Below are 24951 nucleotides of genomic sequence, written 5' to 3' on the forward strand. Positions count from 1 at the left end.
TTTAAACTGTGTCTACACCCACATAAAGAGCTTCCTATTTAAAATATTACAGCCTGAAATTGCATGTCCGGGTTTGTTTACCTTAAGTCTCACAACAAAGACACACATTAAATATGATTTAAAGCTTACAACAATCAGCAGACACAAATACTGAGTAATACCACTTGTACCTGAGGAAATTCAGATTTCTCATCTGTGTGGAGGGAGCAAACAGCAACACACACCTACACACACAGGTGTTTCAAAGCTACCTGCCTCAGTACTTGGAGAGTTGCCTCCAATTTCAGTCTCCCTCAGACACTAACTGCAACCACTCAGATATTTTGAAGATGTGTCATTGGATTTCTACTTGTGCAATTTTTTAAAAACAGATCCTAAAATTAGCTTCTGGCTTAGTTGACTGGCTTTCAGTAAAGCACTTTTGGGCTCCACTTTTGGTTCCATTTATGTGACACAGGCTATACTGTTTTAATCATCTGTGCTTTCAATGCATGGTGATGAGGGAATTATCATGCACTTGGGGACTTGGTGTAATTAGGAGAGTGGCACAGCAGGGGAATGGAAATGATTTCAAAATCTTCAGAAATTACCCAGCCACTGTTGCTCTGCTGTTTGTTTTAAGTTGCTGCAGAAGCATCCAAGCGAAAAGCATGAACAACGAATCAAAAGAATGCCTGGTATTATAAATAATTAAAATTTCTGCCCTATCATTTCTCAAGGCTCATAAGAAGCAAGGACGTGCAACCAACTGGGTCAGAGAAATGAATCCGTTCACACAGCTGGTAAAGGAGTCAGCCTGAGCATAGCTAATGTGCTGGGGTAGGAATATTTGAGCAGGTGCAATTATACTAATGATTTATTGAATGTTTGATTAATTGGAAATTAAGTGAATGCACAGTGGCAGAATTGTCATAGCAAATCGTTCAGCTGTTTGGTTAAAAGGTGCTCAATCTCCCTTCAGTAAAGCAATTAAGAACATCCTAAATCATGGAAATGAATTATCTGTGCAGAATTACCTGATGTAATGATACTGCACACAAACTAAAACCTATGAGCACACCATCCTAACAAGTGAATTCATGAACCTAAAATACAAATACCTTACACTGCTCATTAAAGCAAGGGCCCTCCTGACTTGCTGAGATACAGTGTGGGAAAAGAAGATATGCAGAGCCCAGAAAGCCTTGCAACCTCAGGAAGAGGCTCACATTGCATGTGATTAACCAATTAATTATTAGGAAACCTATATCCCAGATAAATCTTTGGTTTATGGTTTCAATGACTTGTTTTAGAGTAACTTAACAAAGAACCCCTACTACTGCCTCATAGAAATCTTTCCAGCACTGGTTAAAGAGTCTGCAAAAATAGAGTTATGATGCTTTTTCATTCTGAGTTCACTCATTACAAGTCCAATCCAATTCAAAATTATTTGAGCGCTACAATTACAGGCTTAGCTTGGGATACTGAAACCCAGTTGCCCCATATTTGACCTATTTGGATCAAACATTACCATTTGGATCCAGAAAGTCTTGCAATAGCTTTTTGATAGTGCAGTTAACAGGAAAAAAGCCAAGTCCCTTCATAAGTGGAATATTATCAAAAGATGAAAATTATATAATGCAAAGCCAGAATCAGAACATGCAAATGAGTAGTCAGCCTGCAGCAGGTAATTATCAGATAATAGGTTTACTATTCTTATCCTTTCAAGTATTTGCTAAGGCAGTTCAGAAAATTTTAGAAGGGAACAGTGAGCCCACAGCCAGTTCTTGGAACAGAAGATTTCTTTCTATAAAAAATAAACATTGCCTTTACTATGAATCTTGATCCGTTTAAGGGAGCTTGTTGGGGTGTGGATCAGGAGACCAGGGCCACACTGCAAACCCCAGCTAAAACCTGGGCCAGTAATTTGTTTTGCACTGGTGTGGTGGGAGGGTGCTGTCAGCCTGGAAAAGGCACAGTACCAGGAAATTCTTCTCTTGGAATGCTTCTGCTGAGGGTCAGGCACATTCACACCTGACACCTAAACCACAGCTACCTAAAACAATGTCTTTCCTATATAAAACTGGATTTGCTTACTAACTGGTCTCTATAGAGGAAAAATTCTTTATTCATACAAAGCAAACAGTTCTGCCTAATTTCTAACCACAGCCAGGAGTTAAGAGGACCTGGCAGCTACAGAAGACTTGAAGAAGTTAATGTCTGACCACAGTGACTGTTTTCCCACAAGGCTGATGCAAACCATACAGACTCTCTAGTTTAAGCAGAGAGTTCTACTGATCAAAACTGAAAAACGAAATCATCTGTGTTTTCTCCTGTCCTCTAAACAGGACTCTTCTGGCTACTGATTTTTGCCTCCTCCTGGCAGGGAAAGGGTAGCAGCCCCGTGGGCTTGCTGGAAGTTGTACAAGCCGTAGAAGTGAAGAGAGATCAAGAGAGCTGCATCCTGCTCTTTGAATGCTCCTTCCCGACCTGGAGAGCTCCTTCAGCAGCACTTGAAAGCACTCCATGCTATAACCACAGTAATGCAGCCACTTGACCCAGTCAAGTGTGGAGCAAGTCTATCATCACACAGCTCCTCCTCTCCCACTTGGAGACAGAATCCTCTGATCCCAATTAACAGAAAAGCTTAATTAAAATAAAATTAGCGCTCTTTGCTTTCCCTGCTGTCCTCCCTGCTGTGAAAATCTACTGGTACACTGACTTGTAATTACTAAATTGACTTATTTTAAAATGCCTTCTTTGAATTTCCATTGATCATATTTTGCTCTCCAGTCAGTCTGGCTCCTTGCCAGTTCAAGGAGAAGAACCACCACCCTTACATCCACATGAGAGATGCCAATATCAAGACCACTGCTAAGCTCCACACTGTCTATCAAGCAGTTGAAATATTACTCAAGGTTTTACATAACCCTAAAACCATCAAACCACAGGCAGAATTGATGCTAACATGCCAAAACATGAGAAAGAACACATATGCCCAGCAATCCATTCACAGAGAAACCCCCCCCAAGCTAAAAACACCAAATATTGTAGGTTATTTCAGCAATTATCAACTCAGGTCTGGTGCTGTTTTGTATGGCAGGACTGGATTTCCCTCCTGGCAGACAAACAAGAGGGATTTTACCTCACTGCTACTGAGACAGCAAAGCTTGAGAAAATGAATTTGAGTGACTCTGAAACCGCTTTACTCATCCAGCAGCTGGAAAAAAGCCTTGCCAAGAGAACCTCTCCATCTAACACTTTCCTTCACCAATAATAGGATAAGATCTTTCTATCCCAACAAGAAAGAAAAATACTTGATGGACCATATGTAAGACACAGAAAATGTGATCTGATAAGATTTAAAGAAATCAGTATTAATAACTCAGGTGATTTCCCAGATGTAGTATATTATATATGGAAAGCTGCAGAGGAAATAAGAAGGTTCAAATCTTCATAAACTTGTATGAATAATTCCACTTCTATTTGGACAATGACACAGATTTGAATAGGTGTTAGTATTGAAATCACTTTGCACACAGTAATTACACACCACAAACTGTTTCTAATGCGGGATCAAAAGAGTTTCACCTTTGATAAAAGCATACTGATACATTAAAAAATTGTATTGAGCAGCTAAAAGAAGGAACAGGTAATAGGTCATCATAGAAAATAAGAGAACATCAGTTAGTTCAGTATTTAATAAAATTTTTATGTTGTTCAGTAGTATAGAGGTAAGAATTCTGTATAAATTGAGCAACAAAAACATACTGGTTATTATAGATTGAAAATAATGTTGAAAAATCTAACACTGCAATAAAGAGAGATTGCCATTTGCTAGAAGGAAGGAAGCGCTGATTTCTAGCTTTCAACTGAAATGATATCTTTAGCTTTAAAACAATGCACATTCTTTAACTTAGATCTCTCCCTGAAAGCCAACTGCAGATCTCCCAATTTAGTTCTCAAACCTGTGTATACACTGCTGGAAACCCAGCCCAGCCCCAACACACAAAGAGCTGCTTGGTCACTCCACTGCTTCCACTGCCTTAACAAGTTCTGAGGAACAAATGCCCAGGTATTTTTTTCCCCTGATAGCAACTGGCCAAGCCACAATGGCTGAAAAACCTGAATCTGAGGGACAGATGCCCAGGTTTTTTGGGTTTCTTTCCCCTGATGGCAACTGGCCAAACCACAACAGCTGAAAAACCTGAACCTGGTTCCAGACAGTTGTGGATATCCATTTCCACTTCTCACTTCCTGGGTGCAAACGTAACCAGTATTTGCAAGTTTGCAAATGCTCCTTTTCCTTCCTAAATAAATCACATCGTTCCACTGCTGAATTCACAAGCACACTCCCATAAATGTACTCAGCAAGACATGATGCCATTTCCCTCATCATCTCCTCCACATTGAGAACAAACACCAGGCAGCCACTTCTTCCCAAGATCACTGGCACACCCCTGCCCTTACCTGCCCTTTCCTCAGAGCAGGGCACCCCCAGCTCCACCCAGGCCAAGGCAAACACCCAGAGCATCCTCAGAAAGGCTCAGGCTTGTAGCCATGATATTTTCTGAAAAATCCTTTCCTTAGGATTTTTCCTCCTGAGAAGCTGAGAGGCCTCAGGAACAAAATGTAACCAATGGTTATCTGCTGCTGTGGAATGCAACAGGTGCATCTGGGATTGGGCTCATGGGGTTGTTTCTAATTAATGGCCAGTCACAGTCAGCTGGCTCAGACTCTGTCTGAGACCCAAGCCTTTGTTATCATTCTTTCTTTTTCTATTCTTAGCCAGCCTTCTGATGAATTCCTTTCTTCTATTCTTTTAGTATAGTTTTCATGTAACATATATCATAAAATAATAAATCAGCCTTCTGAAACACGAAGTCAGATCCTTGTCCCTTCCCTCACCCTTGGACCCCTGTGAACACGGTCACACAGGCTGGCAGAGGAGATATTGCTGGTGGATGCTCAGCCTGGCACAGGATCTGTGCCCTGTCCTGCAGCACTGTTTGTGCCACCCCTGTGCACATTCCCTTGGAACTGGCCTTGCTGGTGAGCACTGGTCCCCGGGGGCATCACCTGCCCGTAAAACAAGGCAATGCAGGCTCCTGTCTCTGACCAGCCAAGACTTTCAGGAGAAATTTTCATTTTCTTATTATAGACATACTTGCCAACATAAGTAGTTTGGATTTTACAACAGGAAAGAATGAGCTTCCTGAACTGTCCTGTTCTGGCTTCTCACATACTTTATTTCTCCCTTTTCCCTTCAGTTTCTTGTTATTCTTATTCCATTCACATTAGCTTTGTCTCAGTGCAACTGAGTGTCTGACATTGTAAAAACCAGCCCAAACCTCACTTTCAGATATCACACACACATTGTTTCTATTACCCATTAAATAATGAAACTGTGGCAGGGAATAACTCACACAAATCCTACAGTTTTCAATACATGGTGCAGACAGCTACAGATCTGCTGCTGCTGCTGGGGCTTCTTGCTTCAGAGCCTAAGCCACGTGCCTGGGAGACTTTGGAAAAGGAGCAATCAGTGATGGAACGTGGCACACATTTCCTGAGCTGTTACTGCTCCCAGCACCCTGGTGCTGCCTGCTGCTCGCCACCAGGCACCAAAGTTTCATTAACCAACCCCCAGGATTTGTTCCTGATGATTTTTTTGACATTTACACAACATTTTTTTCATTTTTCATTGCTCCAAGGAAAAAAATAAAGGATCTGCTGTTTTCAGACCATCATTTAAAAAGACTGAGCTGGCTTTATGGAAGTGTTTTTATGCAGTGATTTTTGATTTAGTATAGAATTATAATCAGCAAATAACTAAATGAATTTGTAGACTTTGTAGTTTGTAAAGGGAGTCATTAGAAAACAACACCTTACATATTTTATGCTTTATGAACTGACAGCAACAAAAAACTGAAAACACTCATATCCTCACATACCTCAGTCTTGGCTCTTATTTCCAGCATCTAGAGAGGTAGAATTTTTTGCCAGTGTAAATATATTTATTCCTACACATGTGCATTAACCTCAGTTGAGAGTGTAATATAAAAACTGTATATAGTAAGCATCAAAAGAAATCTGTGCAGATATTTGATTTGTCCCCAGAAATTAATAAGTTTTTCCTATTAAACATTTCTTTTAATCTCATGAAGCTTTTTCTCCCCTGGTTTTTTGGGGTTTTTTTTGTTGGTTTTTTTTTTAATAGTAAGTGATGCTTTCTATATTGAATTGGCTGGAAAAATTACAGTTAAACCATATCAACTTGGTTGTTTATAAGGGGAAATGGATTGGGAAAATATTGTTTTCTTTCTTCCATGCACTTAAGTATTTTGCATGTTTTATCTGGAGCTATGCATGTCTCATCAATTTAGCAAACAGAGAGAGAGAAAACTCACATATTGGAAAACTTCAGAGCAAAACAGCTAAACTTTACCTTTTATTTCTCTTTCTTTTTCTTCAGTGTAGACCAATCAGATAACATTAAAAAATCTGCATACTGATAATAAATACATTTCTTTCCTCACTCAGCTCCCATAACCATTATATTCCCCACATTACAACAGGTAATTCTGCAGAGAACATTCAAAGTTGAGCAGTTCTAAACTCTTTCCTGTTTGAAACCCTCCAGGTGTTTTGGGGGACAGTTTTCCTGGTGCCCCCAGCCCTCTGCCCAGCACCAGAATGCCCTGACCAAGGAAAAGCCTGTCCTTATGGACAATCCCAGAGCCATGGTTAAACACAGCAGTGCAGCCAGCCAGCTCAGAATGTTTCACGAGAAATCAGAACACAGGAATGACTGAGGAGCTCAAAGCTCCTTGGAAACGTCCCCCACGTTTCCTCCTGTGTGTTTGCAGCAGATGAACCTCACCCCTCCTGTACAGGGGAAGTTCTGGGATCAGACACTCACAGAGTCCTTGGGCGTGCTGGATAAAACTCATGGCACAGGCTCATCATTAGTCTCTCTTTTCCTGCTTCCACTTGAAGCTAAGTCAGCATTTTATGTCTGGAATAATGTGCTTGGGCAAACATTAAAAAATGTATTCTTCATTAAAAAATGCAACATATTCTGTAGGACACTGAAGGTCTTAGACTTTTCCCTTATAAGAAAACCAATTACACTAAAAATGAGGTTTCACTTTACAGCATCTTAAAAACAAAAATCACTGAAAAATTGTTTTCTGAAATCACTTGTACCTTTAATGTGTAAAACAAACGAGTACAGTGCTATAATTGTCCCAGAGATTATGGCCAACATCCAGATAAACCACAGCACCCTAAAGATGGCCTCAGAACATGACTAAAAGGTTGCATTGATAGCACCACAGAAACAATAGGGCATTTCCCCCTTTTATCCTCTTTGCATTTATACGGCCTGCATTGGGTTTTCAAGATTTTCACCATCACTAGATAGAAATCTAAATTCTTTTTTACCATTTGCCTACTGCTCAGTATACAAGAGTTAAGAGTGAGATAAGAAATTTCCAAAAGCAAGATTAACGAAAAAATTAAAATATTAACGAAATAATTTAAAAAACTGCATATGTAAGAATTATGGAGAAATTTTAAGGCAGCTGCACATTTCCATAAATGCACATGTATATCTAAATAAAACAAAACCTTTGAAGGATAGCTATAGGGAATTTTTTAATTACATGACCTCAGAATATCAGTTGCTTTTCATTATTATACTGAAGAGAACCTGGAACATCTAATTAAATGTCAGGATTGATTTCACATTTTCAAGTTTGAGTATAGTGGATCTGCTTTACAAAAACTTCCAATAATAAAACACTAATTTAAAAAAGAAAGTAAAAAGAGACAAATTATACACTGTTTTGTCAAAGAAGTTATGAGTTGCTCAAAAGGATGGTATATTAGACATTTGAGTAAGACTGATTTATTAGCAAGGGTTTCTGATGAAGACGACTGATATAGTCTCTGTAATTAATCTGTGTCAACTCCAAGAGATTCTTATCTCCTATAAGAAATTGGAAGAATTGATTTCCTGCCCCTCCCATCCCTCAGATGAACCCCTGTCTGAAGAGCAGCATTACTGGTTTGCTCTTGGCTGCAAAAGAGACACCTCACCAACATATTTACAAATGTCCAAGGCTGAACCATTAGCTGCACATTATCATCACACACAGGAAACTTGAATTTGTGAGCAGTGGCAGGTTTTGTTTGAATGCAAAGAATGTCTAGACTGAGAATTACATTTCATATCAACAATATAGTTTGTCTTCATCAAGCAAAAACAAAAACACATCACAGGGATCATTCTAAAGGAGATCTGTATGTGCCTGAAAAATTATGACAGTTCAAAACAACCATTTTTATGTTCCCATATGATGAGCTGATTCTGGTATCATAAATAAACAGAATTCTTTTGTGACCTAATGAACCGTTCCACCTGTCCTGAGGCTTCACAGCAACCAATTGAACTTGGAGGTTACACAGGAAAAGGAACAACACAAGCCACGCACAAAAATCCATGGAGAAAAATCAGAGCTCAGAGAATCATGGAAACCCAGAATGGTTTCAGTTGGAGGGGACCTTAAAGATCAGCCAGTTCTGACAGCCCTGCCATGGCAGGGACACCTCCCACTGTCCAGGCTGCTCCCAACCCTGCCCAGCCTGGCCCTGGGCACTGCCAGGGATCCAGGGGCAGCCACAGCTGCTCTGGCAACCAGTAGGAGACTAAAGAATTTCCTAAAGAGAACAGAACAGGAATTCTTCCTCAAACAGCCAATTCCCCATCCAGGTCACCCAGCAGGGAATTAGCTCCCTTCAGGCAATACTCAGCCCTCGCACTGTACAGTCATTTCAGTCTTTTCAAAAGGAATTCAACTGTCTTAATTACTAAAATAAAAAGTGGCAAGATATTTTAGGAACCTCTTTTCACTGCCTAGGTCGTAGCATGAAATGTTAAGTTAGAAGATAAGCCCTAATAAGATACAGTTCTTTTCTTTTAGTACAAGATAAACTCCCTGCTGTAACATTGAATCCCTGTCAGCTTGTTTATTTTTTTAATTTCCCACTTCATGACAGGTAAATATTTATCACCACTGGATGACTTATTCATGTGAAAGATCTTTCAGGATTCCCAAGTACTCACTACACTAATAGAAATGCAATTAAGAATAATTTAGTTACAAGCTGTAAAAGGTAACTCCACAGTGCACACCTCCCCTCCCAGCTCAGAAACATATTCAAAATACAACTTCCAGACACCAAAATTTCTTATGCATTCCATCAATATTAAAATGTCATTGGCTGTTGATTTCAACCTGATTAAACCTTAAACAGTTTATCGAAGAACTAGAAAATAGCACAAACTTGTATCATATTCCTTTGAGGAGCACTGTTACCAAAGGGATGACACACGCTAAATTTGGCCTAGCTTTTTAACAGATTCTTAAGTACAAATAAAAACCAAAAATCAGCCTGAGGAGAAAACACATTAAGTAGAAACTTTGAATAAACAAGACTGTGTACCAAAGACTTTACATTACCCATCAAAGAATTTACATGTACCAAAGACTTGACTTTACCTACTGAGTATATAAAGATTAGAAAACCCAGTAAAAGGAATATGGAAAAAAAAAAACCACAAAAAACACCAACCAAACAAAAAAAAATTTAAAAACCCAACATCCAAGGCAAACTTCGTTATAGAATTTGCAAATTCCCCTTTCCATAGACTATAAATGCCTGTGCGTAAATAATTATAACACCAGGCCTGAAAATTCTGATAAAAAGTTTAATGCCAGCTATGGCAACTCAGCTTAGACTCAGGATGTGCTCCTGGGGCACATGAAATTGCATTGGCAAGGGTGGGAGATCAACCCCTCTGTGAGACAATGCACATTATCAGAGCAGCAGGGGCACAGAGGTACAGGGAGTAACACAGGTCAGGCAAGTTCTGATTTGTTACTAGAAACTGCTTTATTTTTAATATAATACACAAAAATTTCTTGCCATTATATAAATTATTATAAGTCTATTATTATAATATTATATACAATGTAGCATAATTATATATTCGATATTTATTATATTATTAAGTATTATATTGTGTATTAATATAATATATATTATAATATATTATCTTATTTGTTATATTATAATGCCTACAGAAAAAAGCAGCTTTCCCTACACACAGCCATGGCACTTATTAATCTTGCCAGTCAAAAAACCCCTTTCAGCTCCCCCAGATGCTGTAAATAAATGCCTGGTTAAGTAGCCAGGTCCTGTGCTGTGCCCTGCAGGCCACACGAGTCAGGCTTTCATTGAGTGGCTGGAAAAGGCAAGTTAATAGTTGTGGGTCTCTGGTTTATCCCCAGGAGTGTCACATGGCAGCTCCAGATAAAAGAATCCACTGCTAATTTCACCCTCCCTTATAGAAATGTCAAGCACTGTGTAGCAGCCCACCCCTTAGGGACCCATGTGCAAATGCTTTTTGTGAACAACTCTGTAACAGCAACCTTGTTGTGAAAGCCCAAGTTGTTTGGCAATCCCACACTCAGCAATGAGTGAAAACAAATAAATAAACCCCACTATTACAGGTAATAAACCTGCCCAGATAAATATGCTTAAGCATAACAATCATATTAGAGAGCAAAGGAAATCTCAGGGAAATCAAAAGCTTTAGAAATGGTGGGGCTGAGGTGTGCTTTTCAGTTTAGTAATGTATTCACTTGTGGTTTGAACAAATTAATAGAATTGCTTTTGTGAAAGAATTTCATCATGACTATTACAAAAATAAATAACATAAACTCTGTTTTCAAAAGCATCATCCCAGAACAATTCACCTACTTATCTCCAAATCCTTCAAGCTGGTTTTGTGTTTTATCATTCATATCCCTGCTTTGAGAATTGGCTACCCCAGCTTCTCTTTGCTCATTATGAGCAGAAATAAATAAATAAAAAGGAAATCCTTATCAAGATACATAAATCCAGCAGTAATCCTCTCCCTCTAATAAAATAATCTAACACAAATAATGCTTAAATGACATCAAGAGTTCAGGGAGAAAAGGAGGAGGGAGGTGAAAGAAAAGCACTGAGGCTTCTGTCACAGTCAGGCCACTTGTGACAAAAAGTGCTCTCATTTTAGCCTGAAGTGTAAAAAATAGTGTTTAGGACTAGTTTCCATAGGCCAGCATGAAAAGTAAGCTGCATTTTGTAATGCCTTACATCAATTTAATTTCTTCATTGCCTGGTTCTTGTGTGATTCAGAGGGAAAGAGCAGCTGCTGTCACACCCGTGGATTTGGTGCAACAGATAAACATGGAACTACAGTTCCAAGTACTTGAATGTATTACAGAGATCTGACATTGGAATGTTTTAATTTTTACTGCATACAACAAAAAGCAGCAAAGAAAAGAAGTAGAAAGAAGAAGAGTGGCCTGAGATAAGCCATTTTTTGTTAATTTTGTTATGCAAAACACAAAAATATTTTTAGAAGAGTGAGGATTCACCTCATTAAAGAATAATACACAGACAGTAGAAAAATTATTTTGGCTTTGTATCAGATCTAGACAAGTCCAATAAACATCCAGAAGAGCTGCAGTGACAGTACAATAATGGAGAACCCAGACCATGGCTTCTGCTGAGGATGAAGAGGCCTTAAAATAACTTCCAAGTTATTATGAAATGAAGTCGTTGGGGGCGAGGAATAAACCCAACACCTATTCCATGGAAAAAGGAGCCAGGAGCTCCTGGCAGGTGCGTTCTTTAGCCTACAGTGCCATCGTCTGGCTATGGACGCTATACCAGCATGGGGTGGGGAAATGCAGCCAGCTAAATATTTAACATTTCTACAAATTCGTGGTACTGAGGGGAAGTGTGGTATTTACATGGAGAAGCACTGCATGCATAAATGAAAATATGATTCTCAAAGACAGAATATCAGAGCAGAACATTGAAACCAACTGACTAAAGACTATGGCTAAAATGCCATGTAATATAGAATCATGCTTGTCTTGTCATTTTTTTTTTCTTATCTTTCTTTTTTTTTAATAGAGTTATTAGTTTAAAATTTAACTTTGTCATTTGAAAACCATTGCTAAATAGTTTATGATTGTGGACCTCAGAGGAAAATGCACAAAGTGGTATTTCAATTAAGGGACTACAACAACAAATTTTGAACTACATATCTGATAACATTTAAAAAATGTACATAAAATCGACTCTGAGCTTCACTATGCCAGGAAGAAAAAAAGCAAAAAAGAGCCTTTTCTTTCTTATAATGATTGTTACAGCTCCCACAGCTAATCAACTTTAGGTGTAAGCAAATCCAGCTTGAGTGATGCTTTAGACAACGCTCAAATAAAAGTAATAGAGACATTTTTGGTAACTAAGGACTATTGGGATCATCAGTCTGGTCCTAAAATTCAGATAGATAGGAAAAAAAAATCTCAAGGACATCACACAAGTGGCCCTGCAAAAACTCACAATAAGCTTGGGAATGTTTCAAATACACAGGAAAGTAAGAGGCAGTAAGGTCAGAGCAGTTTGTGACATTTACATGAACATTTTTTAAGTGAGTCTGAAGTTCCAGAGCTCTTTTAATTAATTTTGAAGCAGTGTTTGAGGTGAGAGAGAACGTACAAGGAATGTTTTGGAAGATAAATTCATTAGCATGCAGAATAACTTGGTCTAGGCTCCAGTCTGACTCAATTCCCACAGTTTTCTGTGTCAGATTACAGCAGATCAGATATGAGTACACTGCCATTTGGTTTAAAGGCACAAAGTTAATAAATTCCCAATAGAGCTCAGCTTATAGAGCCTCCAAAATAAACATGGACACTCTGACAGAGCTTGCACTGGTTAAGAAACTTGAAAAGTGTGCAGAACTTCTAAAAATGGTGACACCTTCCTTTGAAGACTCAACTTTAGGAACCAACATTAAACCTTTTGGAACCCAATAATCTCCAAATCTCACAGCAGCAGCTAATATTTGCTCTTGCTGCAGCTGAGGCTGGAAGCACTGCAAGTGAGCTCACATAATCCTCTCTTTCCCCAGATGGAACTGGATGCTTTTCTCCTTCATGCAGTGAGACAGAACCTCACTGCAATCACAGCTGCCATGTAAATACAGCAACCTTACCCAGATGTCTTAATTATCTTATGGCCATGGCCAGCAGAGAGGGAATGCCCAGAATTACCAAGTTTTTGGAGGTTCTTCAAAGGAACTTCAATGATACAGCAATGTTCCATTTACATTCATTTGGAAATGCCAGTGACTGTAAATAAGGCCACCTGGGCTGGTTTGAAAAATGAATTTGGAAGTCCCTTGACAGCATTTGCTTCTCACTGCAAACAAAAACTGGCCAGAACTCCAGCACCTGGTGTGCAGAGGGTTATTCTGCACAATGTAGGAAAGCTGTGACAGCACAGACCTCCTTTAAAGAAAGCAGCCTTCAGCTGACATACAATCAGCTTTTTGGGACAGAATTTGGAAATAAACGCAGCTGGAAAACACAACCATGTGCTAATTTGTGCTAGGATCAAAACCAGGTCCATGGGGGACATGGACAACTCTTGCACTTGATGGGTTGATATAAAAAGCTCTATTTCCAAGCATCACAAAGGAATGGAAATACAGAGTCAAGGCAGATTCAGTAATGTCCACTAGCTGGGGCAACATTTTAAAAAACCAGAGATATCAGGTTATATAATTAAAGTATCAAATCAATGAGGGCTCTGTAACTACATGGAAACAGAAAAACAGGTTTGCACATTTAAATGTTGCCCTAGAATATGCTGCAAACAAAAAATAAATCATTTCTACATCACATTATTAGTGATTATATGAAATTACTTAATCCTTTAGAACAAAATACATAGGGAAATTACCATGTCAGTGTGGTAAACTAAAACATGAGACATTAAAAACCAAGACTGTGGTATGGATGGCAGAAGACATTTTAATACACAAAACTTGGTAACTAAATGAGGAAGAACTTGGTACTACACAGAATTGAAACAATTTATAGATGTTCCTAATTAATAACGTTCTTAATCTGACACACAATTTTAAGGAGACTTTGATACAAATGAAGCTGTACTAGAGAATGGGGTCCTACTTTTGTTCATGCTATTGAATTTTATGCTCTCACAGATTTGATGCAATACAGATTCTAAGGGTTTTCCATTTACCTTTTGCATTTTTTTTACTTAGACTGTGTAGTAAAGATTCAAAATTCACTGCATTTAATAAACATTGCATCACAGTTCTTCAAAAGCATTTCATAGAACACAACCAATACACAAGGGCAAAGTTCTTTAGGTATTCCAGCTTTTCAAAGCTACTCAAATGCTGTCCAAAGAAATTTCATCCCAAGGTCAGTTAGAAATACTCTGAGTAATCATTTTGCATCTTCAACAGCAGCAAAAAGGCATCATAGCAGATATAAACCCAACCCTTCTCGTGCAGAAATGTGTTCTACAGCTTTGGAAAAGAACGGGGGAGATATTGACCTGCAAGGCCACGAGAGCCAGGCAGGAGGCTCCTGACTGGATGCCACCTCCCACACCTGGCATCTCAGAGTTGAAAAGCAAAGCCTGATTTTCTCTGGTTGCTGTGAACCAAAGAAATACTGGAACCTGTCTAGGATAAGTGCTGGAGTGTGCCTAGGAGAAATACAAAAGCACAGGCAGATGAGGACAAAGGGAATACGAGCCAGTAACACAATAAAACATCAAACTTTGGGTGCAAAGGCAAAAAGTTTCAGGAGGTTCCAATAAAAGTGTCCTAACTAAGGCTCAAAGAATGTTTGCCATCCAGCCATTGTGACAGCACCTCAGATGGTATAATAAGATTTTACACCTCCCTGCAAATTTTGCCTTCCATTACCCATTGGCCAATTACCAGCAAAAGGCCACAGCAAGCCCAAGTTCTCAGAAACACAAACAAATCTGCTGAAACAGATGTTCCCTGCTGGATTTCAGACAATTGACACATGGAACAAACCTGCTCTGTCCCTTACACTTCAACCTTTATCAAGTATTGAAAGGGAAAGAGGGTAACAAAGATCGGATTTTTTTTTTTAAATGGCTTTGTTTTGAAGTCAAAATGTTTGCTCCTTGCATGGGATGCATATTGCCATTATCTAGGAAAAAAAAGCTAAATTAACTTTCTTTTCTACATTAGCTGGCTGATAGGGAGGGATAAAATGAAGAATAAAAGGAACCTTACTTTAGACTCTGAATATCAGCATTCTTTTTTCAACATTTTTACTCAATTTTTTTCAGAAATAACCTCTGATATTTTAAGCAACAGTTGTGAGACAGCAAGTATGACATAGTGGGACATGCCTGTAATATTGTCCTGTTTTAGTACTGAAGAGATGAGATAAATGACAGAATCCCTGGATTTGCCTGACCTTGATCAAGAAGAACAAATTTTTAGCTGAAGTGTGCAACACTGCCATGATTACATCAATCTAATCTGGAAAGCACATGGTTTATATATAAACCATGCTCTCTGTCTCATCCATCACATTGAAAGACAATAAAACATACTTCTGTTTAAAAAAATCTAAAAAAAAAAAATCCATTAACCCTTATTTTACTCCTTACACAAGAATCCTCAATCCTGTTTCAAATACTACAGTAAGATGCATACAAATTCAGGGTTCTAAATATGGATATATATATATAAATTTAAATGTAAGTGCTCTTATAAAAACAGGCAAAAAGACTCTGCATCACTGCTGAAGAAATCAGTTCTGAAATAATGGAATTAGGAAATTTTGATTAAACTGCCCAACCACCACCATAAAAAGCCATCTATTGCTACAGAGAAAAGATTTACCTGGCAAGGGATCCAATACAACTAAAAAAGACAAACTGGAATCAATGAGAAATGAATTGGATTACTGGACAGAAGCATATTCTTGCACATGTTCAAGCTCCTGGGAAAGTAACAGAGCCAGCAGGTATAAAAAAACCTTTCCAAATGTCTGCTTACCCTTTGCTGATCCAATCGCAGCCATGCTGTTAATCAGGCTGGATTACATCCCAGATATTAATTTGGCAAACAAAACAATCATCTGATTCAGTCTGTCCCCTTCAGATATGCTGCAAACAATCTGCCACTGATCATCTTGCCATGCATGTGCTCCTGGAGAGCCATCTGATCCATTTGTGCTGAGATAAGGTCTCTGCACTCACACCAAAGCCACAAGGGTTCCCTATCCCTCCACAGAGTGGAAATGTGTCCTGTAATGCCCAAGGAATGTGCACAGTGAGGGGAGGCAGCTCAAGGAGTTATGGACTCCTCTGGACTAAAAATAAATAAATGCTACAGATGAACTCATGCTGTGTATGAACAAAAGGCTGCTGGCTCCTCAAAGCATCACTGACCAGAGCAGCCCTGTCCTGCTGCTGGGATCCCTTCATACTGCTCTGCACCTCCCAGGCTTTGGGTTTGGTGAGGGTTTTTTGTCTCTCCATCTAATAAAGTATCTCACCTCATCAATTTTCTCACTTCTACCTTCCTGTGTCTCTCCAAGCCCAGTGTCAGGTGGTGGCTGGGGGTACCTGCTGCTGCCTCAGCCAGCTCATCAGTGTGCCCAACCCTTTGGGTGATGTTCTGTCCCTCCCCCTGCACTGTGACAGTGCTGTTAAGCATAAGCAACACTTCTCTTTGAATCGCTGTTTACAGAGAGCCTCAACGCTCAAAAAGAATTCCCAACATGAGCCAACTCCTGGACAGAGGGGTAAAGAGAGAGGAGCACTCACAGAGCTCCAGCCTCTGGAGCCAAATGTCCCATGCAGGATTCCCAGCCTGTCCAGCAGACTCAGATGCTGCTGCAGGCACAGAACTGAGCCCACATGCACAGAACTGAGCCCACATGCACAGAACTGAGCCCACATGCACAGGGGGTCTGTGCACAACCTCTGCTCCCATCCATAGCTATGCTGAAGACATGGAGCAGAGGAAACAAATGAGAATTTTAATACCTAATATTCCTAAATATTTCCATAAGAATTTATTCTTATTCCCATTTTTTAATTCTGGTTGTAAGAACAAATGCAAAACTATAAGCATTGACTGAAATTTTCAATATAAAAATTTAAACTTTCCGTAGATACACAGCATTTGATACAGAAAGAATGTTATTTATCTCTCCCCATTTTAGGATTTAGAGCAAGCCTGCATTGAGTCGTTCTCACAAATCTCAGGTGCCATTTCCAAGCTGCCCATACAATAGTTCCAGTGAAGAGTACACAGGACTACACAACTTTTCCACCACAGAGAAGCAGCCTGAGGTCAGAGCTCTGTCTGGTGTTACATAAAGACAGAGCAACTGCAGCCTCCTCCACAGCACCACATTGGTGGACTTGTCTCTACAGGAGCTCTACTACAAGGACTCTGAATAAATCATAGAAGAATTCACATTTCCATTCCTTTTTTTCTGGAGAAATACATCATCTCTGGATCTCCCACTCAATAGGGCTCTTTAGGAACAGTTCAGGAAAACAGACCTGTCAGTGGCTATTTTCCTTATTGAGAGGAAAACTAAAATGTAGGAACCAAACATTTCCGTGCCTAAACACAGGTTGGCAGTAAGTGACATGAAAGAAAAGGCCCCAACCTGAGACTCTGTGTACAGAGAATTTTTCTCACACCAGTCCAAGCCCTCCCTTCTCTTTCAGTGCTCTTTAGACCAAGTCCAAAACCTCTGTGACCACAAAAATGCCTGCAAATAAGGTGGGTCATAGGTACACGTTGTCAGCTTAGTCCCTCTTTATCAAATCTCCCATAAAATCAATATTAAAATCTTCAAAATCTTTATTTTAAAAAGTGAGGAAAAAGAGAAGGAAGTGTCAAGTGGAAGCTGACTTGTCTCTAAAGCATCAACAACCATGAAACTCTCTGGCACATGTTAAAAATATAAAACCCCACACTGAGGAGTCTGGGATATGAAAAGTTGACAGCACCCAAAACCTTTTAAGAGGAAATGTTCCACCACAGCAGCAGAAGCTGCAGTCTCCCATTGCTGTGAAGTTTTATTGGTTCACAAACACAGACAAACTCCAAGACATGTTCCCATTCACAGCATACTAATATTTACAGATCTGTGAGGTTTTCCCTTTTTTAGATAACTTCAAAAGCCAATTCCCCTCTGTTTTTATACCTGTTGAAAACTTATTGGCCAGATGTAAACAAAATTTCAGCAAGGCTTGAGTCTCCCCCAAATTATTTTTCAGTTAATTTTGACAGGTACTTAGCATCAAATCAGACTTGAGTTTTCCCTTTCCCCTCCGATTCTTCTGCCCTGAATCTCAATATTTTAACTTTCCATTAAAGCAAACAGTTTCTGTCTCCTGCCCTCCCCCTTGTCCCCAAGTGAAACATAATTACTTGTATGCAATGCAGGTACAGTACATATGAATATATCCCAAAGTAACTTGTGCATACATTTACTTCAGTGCTAATAACATATCTTATTCATGCATATAAAAGAATGTTCTTTCTAGCTCGGTGAGCTTTTTTAGGAGTTATTAGCAGGAATGTGTCATACACCTAATGAAATTTATTTCAAGGTGGAAGAGACTCAAAAAGAAAAGTAAGATAAAGTCTGAGAACTAATTCTGCAGACAATCACAGAATTATAATTTCAAGATTTATCAAAACATCTTCAAGATGAAGATTTGAAAAAAATCTCCCAATAAAAGTGTAATTTATTTGCAGCAGCAATCATGTTTATACATATTAATGCAGGGATTGGAGATGTGATGGCTCAAGATGGAACACTTTGGCCAAAAGACACGCTGGAGTAAAAGCTTTTTTTAGCAGGTATTGCAGCCCAGCAAATCCAACTCTCCATGTCCCTTCTGTGTATTCAGCATATGTAAAAGTCATGCAGCAGAACACGTTGACACTTCAGTGGGAGGTCAAATTATTGTTTTGGCACTTCTGTCACGCCTGTCACTTCAATTCCACTTTATCAAATTACAGATTGCTAGATAGAGTTGGATTAAGGGGAAAGACAGACACACACACACAGAGGAGCAACTGTCACCACTTCAGTGGTGAAATCCCATAATTGCATGTCAGTGACAGCGAGAACAAGAGAGCAGTAATAGGGCTGACATTATGAGCATTCAAATACCCAGAAACTTTGCAGCCAGACTTTGCACTCTGTCAAGCCACATGCCAGGAAATGGACTGGATTTCTGAGCAATTCTCACATTAGAATTGCCAATATTTATTAGGCTGGCTAATAAATAATGCAGTGTCTTAGGTTGCAGGGCAACTTTCAGCTCCCCGTATTCCCAGAAGTGTTGCTTTTATTTGAAAAGAACATAAAACTAAGACAAAGGAGAAAAAAAAAATCCTTTGATTTAAAAATATTCTTAAAAGTAGTATAAATAGCAATAAATACTGCCCAAATAATGTAGATTGTGGGTTTGATTCAACTTTCTGAGTTTTAGGATCCCTGGAGAGCAACAAATGTTGATTTCAAGATCTATATAAAAATAATTGTGAAGGAAGCAGCCATGGATTTCAAGTAACTTTTCTGGTAACAAACAAACAGCACACACACACACAGCCCTTAGATAACTTCACCCTTTTGTGGAAGTTGTGGAAACTCTGCACTGAGGAAGGCATCACATAAATCTGACTTACATGAGCTGAGGTGTCAGGGGAAACATCAGCTGTGCTGTGACAGGAGGATGCTATTCCTGGAACAGCTCATTATTCCCCCTCTGGGTTACTGCCCCTGCTCCCTCAGCTCTGTGGTCAGCCCTCTCCACCTTGTGTGCTCCTGTCCTGCAATGGTTCAGCAGCACCTGGCACTGTTTGTGCACCAGGGAAAGAGGCAGGAGAACCAGGAATCATTTGTTCACTCTGTTAGGCAGGTCATGAGCATTCAAAACTTCCTTAGATTCCTCCAAATCGATATCCAAATACAATGTAGACACTTCCCTACCAATCCATTGGAGTCTGTGATCTTCCCTCACAACAAAAAAAAATTAGTTTCTTTCATGGAAGTGAAAATGCATCTGAATAATCCACACAATTATGCAGATTGCACAATGCCTTCACGAGGGAATAAAAATGACACTTATTCCAATTCACTGCTAAAGAGCCCCTAAACAGCAGGAAAAGGGACTACCATGAAAGAAAACAGTATAATCACAAATCCACATCTATGATGCCAGGAGTTGACTTAGCCCCTCCATGGTGCTCCTCACTATTTGATACCCTTATTAATTCCCTTCTACAGTAATCTGAAGATCAGAGAAATTGGATAATTTTTTTTCTCCTAAAAAGCCCATTCCCTAAAACTTCCAGAAAAAAATATTTATATGATCACTATGAATAAACTAAAAGAACCCCAAAAACAACCTGAAAGAAGCCATTGAATAGACAAAGCCAAATATATTTGTAATGCTTTTCTTTTTCTCCTTACTTTGTCTCAGACACACTTTATAACCTTGTCTACATCTGCCCTTCATCCATCTATTTCTCCATATGTAACTCAAGCCATAGAACTGTAAGTACTTTCCTCATAGGTGTTTTTAATTTGTTTGTAAAGTAATTTGAGATCCACTGACAGAAGGCACTAAAGGGAAAAAAAATGAAATATTTTGCACAGCAGGCAGAGAAAAGGAAAGGCATCGCTGCCTCCCCCATATCCCACAGCAGGTAATAGGGAGTTAGGAGCATTATGGCACTCCAGGGAACCTTCCTGCCTTCCTGACCCCTCAGGTTATTGCCCTGATGCTCTGCCATAAACTCTGCAGCTCTCATAAAGCCTCTGCACTCCCAGCACTGAAGTGGGACATTTTCAAGTCAAGATGCATCTCAAAAATATTCTCTCCATGAGCCACTTGCTTCTCCAGAAGGGAAAATGCAGCAGGACACCCTGGGTGACCTTGAGCCCCCTGCTAATGGTGCTGAGCTGCTGCTGAATGGGAGCATTTGCAACAGGAAAATGGCACCACACATTACAGCCAGCACAGCCCCTTTAGGGGCAGAATAAACTGAAATAAAACACAGACCAAACAGCCAGAGCTGAAGACTAAAACATTCCCAGCATGGTGAAGACAAGCGGAGACAAAATTATCCAGCACAGAAAGGTCACTGTAAGTTAAGTTCCAGTTTGCAGTGTCAGGTGGAAATGTCACACAAAGGATGTCAGGGGATGTAACTTCATATCAGTTTTGGTTTCACAGCATTGCCATGAATTGATTTGATGATGTGACAATTGCAGAGTAAAACAAAGTATGTCCTTTGTGCTCTATTCAAACCTCAAAGACAGAGCAGAACTGGAGAAATCTTATTTACTGTTTCTTTTTCAATTTGTATTTTTGGAGAATACTGTTTGAAGCAAGTCCCATATAAACATTAAAAAGAAAAAAAAAGATAACTGCTCAGACCAAGTAAAGATATTAACTGAGATTAAATACAGAAACAAAGAAGATTTATAAAATATAATTTTATAAAAGGCAAGGCAGGCTTTTCAGGTAATGGGAGATGATGGAGCTGTGTAAGGGCAATACCAACAAAAAGGCTGCACACATTAGAAGCCTTCTTAGAGACAGAAAGTGGTTTGGTTAGATCAAATTTATATCAAATGGAAGGATTTCCAAGGAATCCACGTGCTCTCCCTCCTGGCAAAATGGCCAATGTCCTTATTAATTGCCTTCCACCAGAACCATTTTGTTTGTGCCCAACACACAGAGTTATATCAGAAAACATGGCTAAAAGGAAAAACAACCTGACCATCTGCCTTGCAATAGCAGAACATCACACAGGCTTTGGAATCGTGGCTCAAATTCCCCAACATCACATGGCTAGCTGCAGATATCCATGGATTTTTTACAAAAACTACACATGGAATGTTTTTAACAGGTTTTTTCCTGTGACAATTTAAGGGTCACTTTTCTACACTTGTTCCTTTGAGAAGCAAAGCTGAAATCACATGAGTCATTAAACATCCAATACTGTGACATTCAGAATGGTGGTGGGAGATCAAAACAAGAAAGCTTGGGAGTGTCAAATGCAGAAAAAAAGTATTCATTAAGTAGGAAATGAGTTGCACATGCACTTATGGGTCTTCTTCTGGGAAAGGTAAAGGCATTTAAGTAATTCATAATTATCCAGGCCAGAGAGAGCAGACTGTGCATTGCTTGTCACCTGGTATTCTCAAACCTGTGAGCTTTTAGCCTTGCAGGAAATAAATAAAAATCTTACATGGAAAGGCCAGTTGAAGACAATGAAAGGAGAGGCAGATCACAGTGATGAAGTGGTTACCATAATTAACTGCTATTTTGGAATTTACAGAATAATAGATTTCAAAATAATAAGTACAGTTATTAAATTTGAGCTTGCCTGCAGGCAATGCTTTAGTCATGGTTACATAAATTTCTACTTCAGAAGTTACAGATCAGAAAACTTCAGAAAAAAAAAGGAACACAAGAAAAGGCACCTTGCAGGTTTGTATTTTGTGGTTAAATGGGAAAATTTCCCATTAATTACTAATGATATAGTTCATTAGTAGTATATTTCATTATGGAAGTGCAAATTATTAGATACTAATGATGCATGCCCTAATTGCAGTAGTTTGTCTTGATTTCAAGTTCAATGAAATAAAAATATTTATTTACAATGTTTCAGGTTTATGAATTATGTGACATTCTCAATTGATGCTTTGAACACACTTGAAACAATTCATTAGTATTAACCAAGACTGATGGATCTGTGTTTGATGATCACAGTCCTCCCTGGACTGGAAACAACTGCCTCGTAAACTTGGTGGGAGCTTCAATTTTGGGACACCAAACACAGAGAAAAAATGAAACAGATCATGCAACAAGAGGTGCTTCTCACATTCCTGCTCTTCCAAAGTGCTCTCACAAAATAACAGAAGGAAGAGGAAAAATCCAGGGGTTTTCTAGACAATCCTTTCTGCTAATTGCAATCTCTGGATATCCTGAGTCACTGAAGGTGGAAACCAGCCCAGCTCAGAGCAGTCCCTTTGAGCCACAAGAGAAGGCATCAGACACACAATTCCTGCAATCCCTCCTGAGGTACAAACCATGCATCACAAACCAGGAAAAACCCCACAGGTCCAATAGGCTGGGCTCTGCTAGATTAAAGTTGCAATACAAGGAAGAAGAAATAAAACACTTTAATAAATTGCTGTCCAAAGCTTGTCAGGCTCCTGACACCTTTTCCCCATAATTCACACTACAGAAAGAACTTCTGGCTTGGGCAGTTTTAATAGTTGCTAAACACTAAAAAAAGTCAAAACTTGGGGTTGACAAGTAAGGTCCCAGCCTGGATTTTAGCACAATTCAAAGCAACGTGAACCTAAATGGAAGCACCTGGAGAGTTGGATGGAAGCTGATGCTCAGGGCCTGCAGCCACAGTGGACAGAGCAAGAAGCAGCAGCACTTGAAATCACATGTCATGTGCTCAACACCTCCACAAACTCACTTACTATTCCACACAGAAATACCCTGACTTTCACATTTCAGTAGCCACAGATTTTCAAGCAAAACACATTTCTCTCTTTAAAACTGCATTGATATTTATGAAGGTTTTTTTGTGAAGCCTTTGTTTCTTAGTTAGTTTTTACCATGAGTAAGGTGAAGAACACAACTGAAAACATATTTGTATCTGGTTTGTGTTTGTCCACAGAAAATACAACTGGAAACATTTGTTTTAATCAACCCTTTAAAAGAAAAAATAAGGTTTCAAAGGTACTACTTCTAAAGCAAGAAAAAGCAATTATCTTGCTGTGTTACAAATATTGAACATGGTATGCCAACTTTATCATGACAGACACACAACCACTTTGTTAATAATGTAAATTAAGAATACAAAGTGCAATTGCCTTGTAAACTTTTTTGTAGTATAAAGAGATTAAGAGTATGATTACATTCTTCTTCTACAAAAACAGTTATTCAAATTTTTAACAAGTATATTCAATAGAGTAAGACTGATTTCTCCCCATTGAAGTTAAATGCAACGTGAACACATACACATGTAAAGAACCATAAAATAATTTCACATGGTTTAATAAAAAAAACACAAAAAACAAACAACAACCAGAGAAAATCCCAGCTACTAGAGTTGCCTGAAAAATCACATTAAAACAAGCCACTTACTTTTCTGTCCTCAGTTTCTACACCAGAACTGCACTCTGCTTTAGTGTCCTGAAAGCACAAACAGAGAAGCCCATGTCACAAACACATTGACCAGCACTGGGGAATAAGTCAGCCTGAAGAACTGTTATTTTTGTACACAGAGTTATTTGAATATACAATGTCTAGTATTGTGCCTTTAGGTGAAGTTCATTAAGCTTGATTACAGGCATAAATTTAAAGACAGGATTGAAAAAACACAAAAAACCCCAAACACTCCAAACCTATTTCAATTTGGTGTAGCCAGCTCTCAGGAAAAAATATGATTTGTTAGTATTAGTTTTCTTTTTTGCTTCCATCTTGAGGAAAATATATTTCTTGCTCACTTTTTTATTTTTTTTAATTAACAAATGATGGAAGCTGAAAGAAATATAAAGGGAAGCTAAAGAGGAGAAACTGCTCAACCTTCTGTCTGTTATCCAGTACTAGCTAGGAGCTGATAGATGTTTGTGTCTCAATCTCATTGCAATGTGCAAAGCAGCCAAGCCTCTGTTGATGATGACTTGTACATGTGTGGATATCTTGGACACGTTTTCTTCAGGAGTGAAAGAAATGATCTCAAACCTAAGGACACCCAACACACTGTCCTTTTATTCCTAAAGTATTTTGACTCATTAAACCTATGGAATTTTTGTGTTGCTAATGGTTATCACAAAATTTCACTCCAAAAGGCATTTATTGCTTCAGTCACCCTTTTTACAGCAAGTTACTGCTGGAAACTGAGTAACCAAATACAACTCAAGTCACTAAACTGTAGACAAGCGCCCCACTAATTTTCTTTCCAAC

General features: G+C 38.9%; 1 protein-coding gene across 22 annotated transcripts in view; it reads right to left on the reverse strand.

Annotated features, from left to right (window-relative positions):
• The window catches only part of RBFOX1 (RNA binding fox-1 homolog 1), a 1183000-nt gene that overhangs the window by 504627 nt on the left and 653422 nt on the right, over nt 1–24951 (reverse strand). For all 22 annotated transcript variants that reach the window (XM_036392503.2, XM_054516557.1, XM_054516565.1 and 19 more), the window contains one exon: nt 24130–24177. In XM_036392503.2, coding sequence (XP_036248396.1) covers nt 24130–24177 — 48 coding nt within the window. The remainder of the gene's footprint in view (nt 1–24129; nt 24178–24951) is intronic.

The sequence above is a fragment of the Molothrus ater genome, chromosome 16, assembly GCF_012460135.2.
Source record: "Molothrus ater isolate BHLD 08-10-18 breed brown headed cowbird chromosome 16, BPBGC_Mater_1.1, whole genome shotgun sequence".
Taxonomy (NCBI): Eukaryota; Metazoa; Chordata; class Aves; order Passeriformes; family Icteridae; genus Molothrus; species Molothrus ater.